Below are 11,501 nucleotides of genomic sequence, written 5' to 3'. Positions count from 1 at the left end.
ACGAGTAATCTTTTCCCCCCTAGATTACTTTGAAAGGTAATGCTTTGCTTCAAACAACTGACTTCAGTCTCACCAGACAGATCAATTCTTTTGATTCCCATAGCAATATTTCCAAGTGCTAAAGTTTAATGCTATCTCTGTACCCTAGCTCTTCTTCAAATTAACTTCAGCATTGCACACAGAAAAAAAAGCAGAGTGACTATCACTACTTTAGCCTATTAAACTCCTTAGCAAGACACAGGAAAAAGATCACTGGTTTGTGCACAACACTGTGATCAGTGCTTAATCCCCCTCATTACCTGCAGCCTGTGTATCCTCTGATATTTGGATTTCTTCCTTAAAGACCAATTTCTGCAGAGGCGGCCCCCTGTACCGAAATGAAGGCTTACGACAAATCAATCTGCAAAACAGAATAGACTTTTAAAAAGGGGTGAAAATTTATGCTTAAGAGCAGCTACATTGCTGTGCTTTCATATTTATGTGCTAAGTTTTTATTTAAAGATTCACAGTACAAAATATGCATAAAATCATGGCCTGACCCTACTGAAAGAGAAATGCCACGCCTTGCACTGTAACAGATTAAAGCTCACTCTCCTACTCTTCCAATATATTAACTTAATTTACACACGTTTTTAGCAAGGTGGAGTATCTGGGTTATTCAGGTCTCAGAATGCATAACCAACTCCAGGGATGAGAGACCTCTGGCCTGCCAGCTGCTGAACTACATCTCCCATCATTCTTCACTGCTGACCATGCTTGCTGGGGTGGCAGGAGTTGGAGTTTAACAACATCTGGAGAGCGACAGGTTAGCTACCCCAGCTTACTCTGTCCAAAGCTAAAAAGAGAACTCTGGATGACAGTTCAGAATTTCTGCAGTAATTTCCGATGGCCAATGCCTTTCTATGATTCGATCTGCAATCCTGCACAACAGGGCTGGGAAACCTGTGGGGCTTCACATGTTATTGGCAGCATGGCCATGGCCAGAAATTGTAGCATAGTAATACCTGGTGGGCTACAGGATCTTTACCTTTGCTGTACATACATCCTAAGTACATGTGCCAGTAAACTACCTGTAACATCATCTTGCCATGTCAGTGCGTGGTACAGCAGTTAGATGACTTACCTGAAATCTTCTCCCTTCAGCGTTTTAAATGTATCATGTTGCCTGTCATAGCATGGAATTATATTGTCATTCCTCTTCAGGCTGAGGAGTGGGTCAGCGCCAGGAACAAATCCTTTGCAGATCCTGTTCTCTTCTATTTGGTCTGCCATTCCAGCAACTGGGGTAGGCTATTGGAACAGGAATAGCAGGTTTCAGAACATTGCTTCTAAATATACAGCTCCATGTGTGCGTTCCCAACACTAGTAATCAGAAATACAATTCAAATCAAAGCTGCATTGAAGACACTGCAAGGTCATGTCCATAGGCTGGTACAGTGACCTGAAACAGCACTGAAATGAATAAATTCAGGACTGGTGTGTCTCTGAAGTATATTCAAAGAGTGTGTGTGTGTGTGTGTGTGTGTGTGTGTGTGTGTGGTCTTTTTTTATATACTTATGCATCACACAAACAAGCATTAATTAAATTAAATTAAATACCAAAACCGGGGGGGGGGGGATACAAAAGCAAAAATACAAGGATATAATCATAAACATATTCTACTAAAAAAGAAAAAAGAAGAAAATTAGAAAAAAGAAGAAAAAGTGACTTCCAACTCCATGCGGATCTTTCTTTCTCATATCACTGGTTATCTGTAATGATTACATTTTTTGAGAGATATCCTAATTACCTGTGACGTTTTTATTCTAAGCTAAACCAAGTATGAATCTGGCAAATACATTGATGCCTTAGCAAATATGTTGATGATGGGGGGAAATGCAAAGCATATCACCTTAATATGAACTCCATTTGTGCTACAACAAGGGAATGGACTGGATCCAGCTGGCTGGCCAGATCCTGGTCCATTAGATGGGGCCAATCACCAAATGTCACACTGTCCAGTGACCCATTTTCCTTTGTAGTGTGGCAAGCCCAAGTGGGGCTCTTGAAGTTACTGCCCTTCAGCTGACAGGGGTTGACTTAAACCTCCTTTCTGCTGTGCTAACATCTTCCCCTCAATGGCACAGCTGTTCCCAACCTGCTTGCTCTCACTGCCTATCAGCTGATGGGCAGCGACATCAAGCCTCCCTTGCCAATGCACAGGTAGAAGCACACCTTATAGTACCAGATTGTGCGCTAGCAGCAGCATTTTTCTTTGTTCCAGACCTGCCAACGCGTTTGATGATGTGTGCGGTTTGGGGAAACCAAACTTTGACAGCCAAGTTGGGAGCCATGCCAGGTCTAACTAGGTGTGCAAACTGGCGGTTCCCCATGACTTTGGTAGGAAAGCTGACCCCTTTAGGACTACCGGGTTTAGGATTTCTAAAAAGTCAATGTTACCAGCATTCTTAGGGACAGCTTGGCCGGTGCATCTTTCAGGAGTCCCTGGAGCCTGGCTAGCTGGCAGCTGGCTTTGGGTCCACTTGCAGTGAGCTCTGTCGATGGGCAGCATCGATGAACTTTCAATCCAGTGTTGCATCGTATCTCTTTTGCAGGCTCTTTTGTTCAGAAACATGTCATTGAAAAATGATAAAACAGAACTGTATTATGACAGATTTAGATCCTTAACCCACTTCTAATTACTAGCTGTTAACGACTTTTGCCTCATCCATTCTGGTAATGCATCTCCAAATCATAAGCGTAGATTCTTTAGATTACATGATTAGGGACTTCCGCTCTGCCATGGACCACAAAGGAGTGCAGGTTGAGCCCTCCGGGGAAAGCCAGAGCTTTGTAGAGAAAACAAGGTCACACAAAGGCGCTGTGGACCTCAAAAAACCTGAAAGTGTTAATTTCAGGTGCAGGGGGATCTGGCTGTGCCATTAGTGATCTCTCTTGCCTCCCGGATCGCTCTGAAAAGAGCAGAGAAGAAAGGTGAGATTGAGGTCTGGGCGCTGGGATTCATCTTTTATCTCTGCAAAAGTGAAGGCTCTGGTTCCTTGTGGATTATAGCAATAGAGTCTCCGTGATTTAAAAAAGGTAAAGGGACCCCTTACGATTAGGTCCAGTCGTGGCCAACTCTGGGGTTGCGGCGCTCATCTCACTTTATTGGCGGAGGGAGCCGGCGTACAGCTTCCGGGTCATGTGGCCCGCAGGACTAAGCCTCTTCTGGCGAACCAGAGCAGTGCATGGAAACGCCGTTTACCTTCCCGCCAGAGCAGTACCTATTTATCTACTTGCATTTTGACGTGCTTTCGCACTGCTAGGTGGGCAGGAGCTGGGACCGAGCAATGGGATTCGAACAAGTCCTAGGCTCTGAGGTTTAACCCACAGCGCCACCCACGTCCCACTGATTTAAAAAAAACACCAAATCCTTAAAAAGAACTTGGAATCGATTGGATGTAATTTGTTTTGGAATGATTTGGTTAGTGGCAGGGTCAAAAAAAGAGGTCTGTCCCAACTGCAGTGAGATACAAAATGCATGGAAACTACTTACAAATTGTAACGTCATAGAAGTCTTCCCTACTGTGAGATTTAAAGCTAAAACTTACTACAGAAATCTTTTTATACTCATTTCTGTACCGCTGTCCATAATTTTTGGGAGGCTCTCCTAAATTTTCATTAGCTCAAAGGCTTACTGCCAAAATCATCAATTGCATTTGTTCAGACAAATACACTCCAGGAAGCCCTAACAGTAAGAAGCTTGGTTTACATATTAAAGGTTGCAGTCCTTTTTACTGTAGGACTGTTGCAACCATTTCCCTCCCTCTCTGCCTGTGCAACCACAGAAAATACAACCTTTGCAGGTTCATTAAAAAGGTTAGCCAGCCTCTCCAGGAGAAAAGCCTGTTGCTTAAGTCATTGGTGACATTTCCCCACCTCCATCACAACACATTCAACAACAACAAAGATCCTCATGCATGACAGCCTTCTCTGGGAGCTGCTGTAGCATTTGAAAGCTTGCAGTTGTGGGGTGCAGTAATCTCTGCAGGCCATTCCCACAAAATTGTTATTTTTACACATAACAGCTGCTGTAGGATGACGTCCTGCACCACTGCTCTCAATTATGTAAAGGGAACCTGGATTTCCTGACAAACAATGGCTAGGACCTCCCGTAACTGCGTAGTACAAACGGGCATTTTGCATCAACACCCTTAGCTCAAACATGTGCCTTGTGTTAACACACACTTTTTGAGATGCTGAATAAGATGTAAAAGCAACTGACTGCACGCCAAAATAGCTCTTTCGAACCTGGACAGTATTTCTATATACTGAATGTGTACTTGCAGAGATGCACCACTTCTTAAAGGAGCTAAAGCCACTCCAAGGAAAGGTATGGAAGCTAGCATCTACCTTCTCTCTGAGTATCAAGAAGCACATGGGCACATGGAGGGTTCTTTTTGTAAAGCTCAAAATCTGCATGTCTCTTGTCCCAAGGCCATCTGTCCCGGTCCAGAATTGTTGTCATGTCACTGGCTTTCACGTGCTCCTGCCATGTCTAAATGAACATTGCAAATCTTTTAGCACAAAAGCTGTCTTCCTGAAACTTCCAACACAGTATAAACTTCAAATCACACAGCAATATATGAACATGTCAAATATACCATATTAATGGAGGACAAACGTAACTTCCGTTAAGCAATTTCCTTAAGATGAAAAAGAAGAAAGCCAGCACACAGATACTAATATTTTGTATGCTGAGATAACATCTCAAGACAGCCTGTGATCTATTAGTTGATCTTGTTTCTCAAACAGCAGGTCCCCATGCCAGATGGCAAATGTCTTTTGAACCTGAGGGGATTTTCCAAAGCAGTTTGCAAAATAGCATGGGTGACAGCTAGTCAAAGCAAATGGTGTCTTTTAAAAACACACACCAAAAACCCACCTATTTGATTATCACAGCTGCTGTTGTTCTTTAAATTTATTACCCACCTTTCAGTCCAAGGGTTACATTAATGTAAAATAAAGTTTTAACAGTGGATCCCAGTCAGTTTTGGTGGTAGATAACACTACTGAATACATGCTTTAGCTGATTAATCAGCAAGGACAAATTTTAATTACTCGACCTAAGATTAGAAGATGCATGACTAGGCAAAAAAAAATCTTAATTTCTCGAATATACTCATGGGATCTTCTCACAAGCTACCAGCAGGATGCAGAAATGCATGTGGAGTTTCTTTTCACAACCAAACAACCAAAGCTGTTTTCTAACCCGCCCTTCCACTATATAAAAGTCTTCAAACCAGCTTAGAATAAAAATGGACAGAGCAATTCTACTGGATCTGGGCCAGAAGCACTATGGCAAATCCAGAGCTCTGTGGAGAAGCTTTTTGCCAGCATCTTTTATTCTTTGGCTCTCTGTTTCATCTTTAGTGGTCTGTAGTGTTTATTCTTCTGCTGGTCATCTCCCTTCGTTCTGGGAGTGTTGAAGGTACAGGAGGGATATGGGTTCAGCAGAGCCAAAGCCGAGTCTCCCTTTTACCTCTGGTACACAGCTAACCTACTGATTACCCCAATTTTTGCCCTCTCTGCCGGTAGAGACCTAATGGTAAAGAAGTGATGGCAGCCGACCTTTCTATTGTGGCTGGATGAGATTCCAGGGGCAGACCTCTCTTGCTCTCTCTCTGCCTGTGGAGAGGGAGAATCTACAAAATGCTACAGTCCCTTGGACAACCTTGCAGGACCACAGGAATGCACCAAAAAGTCACAAAATAAAAAAAGATCTTAAGGGTGCAATCCTGCGCATACTTATCTGGGTGTAAGGTAAAGGTAAAGGTACCCCTGCCCGTACGGGCCAGTCTTGCCAGACTTTAGGGTTGTGTGCTCATCTCACTCTATAGGCCGGGAGCCAGCGCTGTCCGCAGACACTTCCGGGTCACGTGGCCAGCGTGACGAAGCTGCTCTGGCGAACCGGCACAGCACACGGAACGCCGTTTACCTTCCCGCTGGTGAGCGGTCCCTATTTATCTACTTGCACCCGGAGGTGCTTTCGAACTGCTAGGTGTATCTGGGTGTAAACACCATTAAACACAGCAGGGACTTGCTTCAAAGTAAACATGCACAGGGTTGTGCTGTAGATCTACCAATAAACACAGCAATACTGTTTAAAACACAGCATATACCTGGGAGAATAAAAACAGTAAGTTCACACTGTTCAAGGACACACAGAATGTTGTCTGCCTTGTGCCTAAATGATCACAGAATCATAGGATGGTAGAGCTGGAAGGGACCCTGATAAGGAGGAGGAGGAGGAGGAGGAAGATGTGTGGTAGTGGAGAGTGACTACTGGGCCTTGATCAGAGATGAGCATCAAATTTGCATTTGCCACAAAACTCACTGGATGGCCTGCAAGAAGACCCTGTCTCTTAAATCTTCCTCACAGGGTTGTTGTGAAGATAAAATGCCACACGGAGTAGATTACAGATGTGGCAGGAATTTAAAATCCGCCATTACCTCACGCAGCTCCCTCACTCGTGCTTCGTCAGGCTTACGAGGATGCCGGTTGGATTCAATGCTGCTCTTATATCCAGGATACACAAACCCTCCTGGCGAGAGCCACATCATCTCCGATTGGTGCATGGCCTCCTTTAGTTCGCTGTCTTCATCTACTGGGTCAAACATGGCTGACAGATATTCATGATTGTAAGCAAACCTGTTGCCTGGATTCTAAGAAAGACAAATGTTTCTCTCAGAAAGAACTCTCATCCTCTATGTTTCTCCACAGAGAAACAAGGTTTGCTAAAAAGAGCAAAGCCTGAACTTTACAACAAAATTCTGTACATGTTCCTAACACAGCAATGATAATTGGGTTGGATTTAGAGTGTACAGAAAACACTTAAGAAACTTGGATGTCTAGAAATCCCAGATACTTAAATTCACTTCAGAAGATAAAGCAATATTATTATGAATTCAATGACAAAAATCCTATCCTCCAAGTAAGACATGAGGGATGCACTCCCTTAAAATGCAAAAAGGTGAAATTCTGGGGGATTTTTTAATACACACACACACAAAAACAAAACAAAAAAACCCCAATGAATCTGAACCACTGGACTCCCAAATCTTCACAAAATTCCTAGATAAAAATAAAATTCCAAAATTTTACCAGACATACCAGAAATCATTAGATCAATCTTTTACTCTAGCAGAAATCCAAACTGGGATGTACTAATCTCACCTCTGCCATCTCTTGACGAAGCAGCCTCTTTGCAATTTCTGCAGAATTTAACGTCTGACAACTGTAATTAAAGATGGACTTGCCATCAGAAGGGAAAGCCCTGATGATTTTGCTGCCTTCCTTTTTCACCATCTTGCTGAGCAGATGTATATTCTCAATATTAGACTGGAAGAAAAGTTCACACATGTAATTATTCTGGTCTTGTTAGACAAAAAGAAATGTACTTTTGAAAATAGACACAGGACTTCGGCCATGGGAAAAGTCGGTAGCTGGACTGGCAGGTAAATCAAATCAGTAAGCTGTAGCCAAGTCTCTCCAACTCAGCCCACTGTCAGATCGTCTAAACCAGCCTTTCTCAACCATGGATTCCATCACCCCTGACCATTGGTCCTGCTAGCTAAGGATGATGGGAGTTGTAGTCCAGCAACAGCTGGGGACCCAAGGCTGAGAAAGGCTGCTCTAAACAGTCACCAGGCAGCACATAACTGAAGGCAAAGATGTAAATGGAGTTGGAGCTCTAGCTGTCTTCCTTCCCTTGGGGGAGCAGAGCTCACCTTGCAGACCGCCAGCTGCCAAGCACTTTTCTTTGGAGACATTCAGCTTCCTATTTTCCACTATCAACCAAGCTAATTTATTCACTGTAATAACGTTCATATTTTAGAAGTAAATACTTGGAACTTTAAGAAAACATATGGGGCACTAAAGACCATCACCTGCGCATCTTTCACAGAGGCTCTAAAACCCAGCTGCTTGCTTAGTCTTTGTGGCCCTAAAGGTGTCAGAATCCACAAAGGGCTCCTTCCCCTTATGAGCAGCTGGGCTTTGAACCCCCAGGCCTACTATCATAGGGCTCACACATGTCCAAATAACAACTTCTCCTTTCTGGGGGGCGGGACATCCTTCTATCCATTTTGTTAATTTCCCTTGTTAAATTTGCTAAATAAATAAATCCTCTATGCCTGTGACCTGGGTTGCTGTTCCTAAGGTGCGAGTCCCACTCAATTCAGAGGGACTTTAACCAGCTTATGATTTCTGACAGGGAACAATGCAGGGATGGGGAACCTGCTGGCTGTCCCATTGTCCCTGACCACTGACTATGCTGGCTGGGGCTGATGGAAGTTGGGAGCCCAACAAAAAATGGATGGCTGAAGATTCCCCAAACCCGATATGTGTATATGGGAATCACAGGATGACAGAAGACCTCTTCACATGAGCAAACTGTGAGAAGCATCAGGAGCTTGCACCAAAAATAAATGCAGTGGGGTGGGGAATTTGAGCATTTTCTTGCTTTCAAACTAAAAACCCCTCATGCGCATGCTATAATATCACAACTCCATTAAGAAGGAACTTTGTGAGACATAGACGTTATCTGAACAATCTCTTTAGATAGGAATAGGCAATCTGTAGCACTCCAGATATTGCTGGACTACAACTCCCATCATCCTTGGCCACGCTGGCTAGGGCTGATGGGAGCTGTAGTCCAACAGCATGTGGAGGGCTACTGTTTCCCCTTTCCTGTCTTAAGGCAACCTTTCATTGCTGCAGCACACACACCTGGATGAAGTCTTCTGGTGTCTGACTTTCCATTTCCCTTTTTCTAAGTAGGTACTCCTCGTTGTGGTTATCTAGAGGGAAATGTCTATATTTTCTCACATATGAATACTTTGGTGGAATATCAAACATCCCTGAGATCTCTGGGTGTTGCTGGATGAACAAGTCATCCCTTTTCAATGGGATCCCAAACTCTTGGCTCAACACTGTGATCATTTCTGCAGATGGCAAGAGATCGTGATGGACCACATCTCTTAACCTCATACTGCGGCAGATAGAATCAAGCCTGAAGAACAGGGCAAAGAGAGAGAGAGAGAGAGAGAGAGAGAGAGAGAGAGAGAACATAAGCATGTGAGTAAGGGTGACCCAGCAGACACTGTGTACTTGGCTTTCAAAAAGCTTTTGATAGACTCCCTCTCCAATGATGATGATGATTTACTGCATTTATATACCACCCTATCCCCTGGGGTCTCAGGGAGGTTCACAGAATAAAATCAAGATATAAAACCACCAAATACATAACAAAAATAAAAACGACAATACAGTAACACCCACCCACCCAAAAAGCAACATTCATGACTATGCTTAGAAGACATGGGGTAGGAGGTCCTCTTATGGATCAGTAATTGTCTAAATAACAGGAAGCAGAGAGTAAGAATAAATGGACAGATCTCACAATGGAAGAATATAATTAATTAATTATAAAATAAAATAAAATAATTTTTTTAAAAAAACAACACACTATTCCAAGCATAGTTGCACCACAGACTTGTATAATGTTATTGGAAAGTTTTTCCCCCTCAATCCCTTTCCTCATGATCCCTAATATGGATCAACAATGGGTCAACATCCATCATGAACTCAAAATCCTTTCCCAGTCACAGCCAGTTCAGGTCCTATTAAGATGTAAGTGAACTTGTGCATTGCTTTACAGTTGTTTACACTGAACCACATACAGTGGTACCTTGGGTTAAGAACTTAATTCGTTCTGGAGGTCCGTTCTTAACCTGAAACTGTTCTTAACCTGAGACACCACTTTAGCTAATGGGGCCTCCCGCTGCCGCTGCGCGGTTTCTGTTCTCATCCTGAAGCAAAGTTCTTAACCCGATGTACTATTTCTGGGTTAGTGGAGCCTGTAACCTGAAGCGCCTGTAACCCGAGGTACCACTGTATGCCATTTTAAGGCCCATTCACCCAATTTGGAGAAATCTTCCTCGATTTCCTTACACTCAACATGTGATTAGGGACCCCAATACAGCAGGAGCCATGATTACGTGAAGCAGTTCAAGGGAATGAATAGAAGTAGAAGCCCCCTGCAGACCTTCCCCATGCAACACAGGGAAGCCTGGGGACTCGGGTATCTGCTATGGGCACAACGACATTGGGGGAAGGCCCTGTACATCTGCTCTTCCCCCATTTGCATATTCAGATGACTTCCTGAACATACCCTGAAAGGAAATGATGAAGCACATTGCCAGAGGAAAGGATCTCAAAACTGAGCCGAATCCAATTATTAAGGCAGCATAGTGTGATGAGACTACGGAGAATCAGATGATTTCACACACACCCTCTACATGTTACCTTCTCTTCAGCTGAGACAGGAAAATATAATCAAAAATGCTATGAAAATTCTCTCCAAAGGGTCTAGTGGAGGTTCTTCCTCTCCTCCACAACCAACAAAGGTATATATACCAAACTCTAAATATATATAGAACAGTAAGTCAGAAATCCAAGAACAATCAAACCTGATCAGAGCTTCAAAACACGGAAGGGGAACCATATCCCTGATATATAACAAAGGCTGATTCACAATATTAGATAGTGGCTTGCAGAGACGGATATGAAGAAGGATGGCTTCAAGGTCTACATACAGGCGCTGATGAAAAGAGAAGTGTGAGTTATAGAATATTTGTAATCTTCCAATTTTAAATTCACGCAACCTGTAAGAGAGAAGAAATAGGACAGCATGGACCAAATACTTCATAATCTTGTGTTTCCTGACATTTCATAGCACCTTTCCCCTTTCTTAGTCAAGGGTTTTTGATTTTTAAGTATTATAAAGCTCAGATTAAAACCCTGCAGGATAAAGAAGAGAAGCAGGTATCACATCAAGAGCAACTAATCCAAGAAAACTTGCATTGTTTTTAGTTGCACACATGCATTGCAAGAGGAATCATTTTAAAGGAGGCATTTCCTCCTATGGGAGAGAGAAAAGGAATGTCTAAGACGGTGTTCATGAGAACTTGTATTTAAAAAACAAAACAAAAGCTTGAAAGTGCTAACTTGAATCAAGCACATCTTGAGTCAAGCAAAAGTTTTTTTAAAAAATTCATGAATACTGCTCCAAGAACATATCCCAGTCCTGGAAAGTTGACCCTACCATATCACCAGTAGGGCCAAATTAGCCAGTCTCACAATGATCTTAATTCCTATCTTTCCTATGTGTTAATTTTAATAGTACTTTAGATGCAAACCTAGAGAAGACTCATTTGGAGTAAGTCTCACTTAACTCAATGGATCTCCCATCTCTGTAGGATTGCACTACCAAGCATATTTAAGAGCTCCATGTCAAAAGGCAGTCCTAAACATTTTCTTATTCAATTCAGGTTATGCTTGGCATATACAGAGATGCTGACTTCTGGAAAAACTTGAGTGACTCCTGCTTTGCTGTTTTGGTAGCGCCAGTCCTGTGCTGTATAGAAATCTCATGGGGTGGGGAACCCGTTTGCTCTA

The 11,501-nt window shown here is 42.9% G+C and overlaps 1 protein-coding gene across 2 annotated transcripts in view; it reads right to left on the bottom strand.

Annotated features, from left to right (window-relative positions):
* CFAP92 (cilia and flagella associated protein 92 (putative)) overlaps nt 1–11,501 on the bottom strand; it is a 57,404-nt gene that overhangs the window by 1,770 nt on the left and 44,133 nt on the right. For both annotated transcript variants that reach the window (XM_053377734.1, XM_053377735.1), the window contains 8 exons: nt 10,514–10,708; nt 8,772–9,054; nt 7,218–7,382; nt 6,494–6,706; nt 4,394–4,538; nt 2,441–2,598; nt 1,124–1,290; nt 300–400 (listed from right to left, as the gene is read on the bottom strand). In XM_053377734.1, the coding sequence (XP_053233709.1) occupies nt 300–400; nt 1,124–1,290; nt 2,441–2,598; nt 4,394–4,538; nt 6,494–6,706; nt 7,218–7,382; nt 8,772–9,054; nt 10,514–10,708 (1,427 nt within the window). The remainder of the gene's footprint in view (nt 1–299; nt 401–1,123; nt 1,291–2,440; nt 2,599–4,393; nt 4,539–6,493; nt 6,707–7,217; nt 7,383–8,771; nt 9,055–10,513; nt 10,709–11,501) is intronic.

This window comes from Podarcis raffonei, chromosome 2 (genome assembly GCF_027172205.1).
Source record: "Podarcis raffonei isolate rPodRaf1 chromosome 2, rPodRaf1.pri, whole genome shotgun sequence".
NCBI lineage: Eukaryota > Metazoa > Chordata > Lepidosauria > Squamata > Lacertidae > Podarcis > Podarcis raffonei.
Note: the sequence above shows the minus strand (reverse complement) of the source record. Positions and strands in the feature narration are given on the sequence as shown.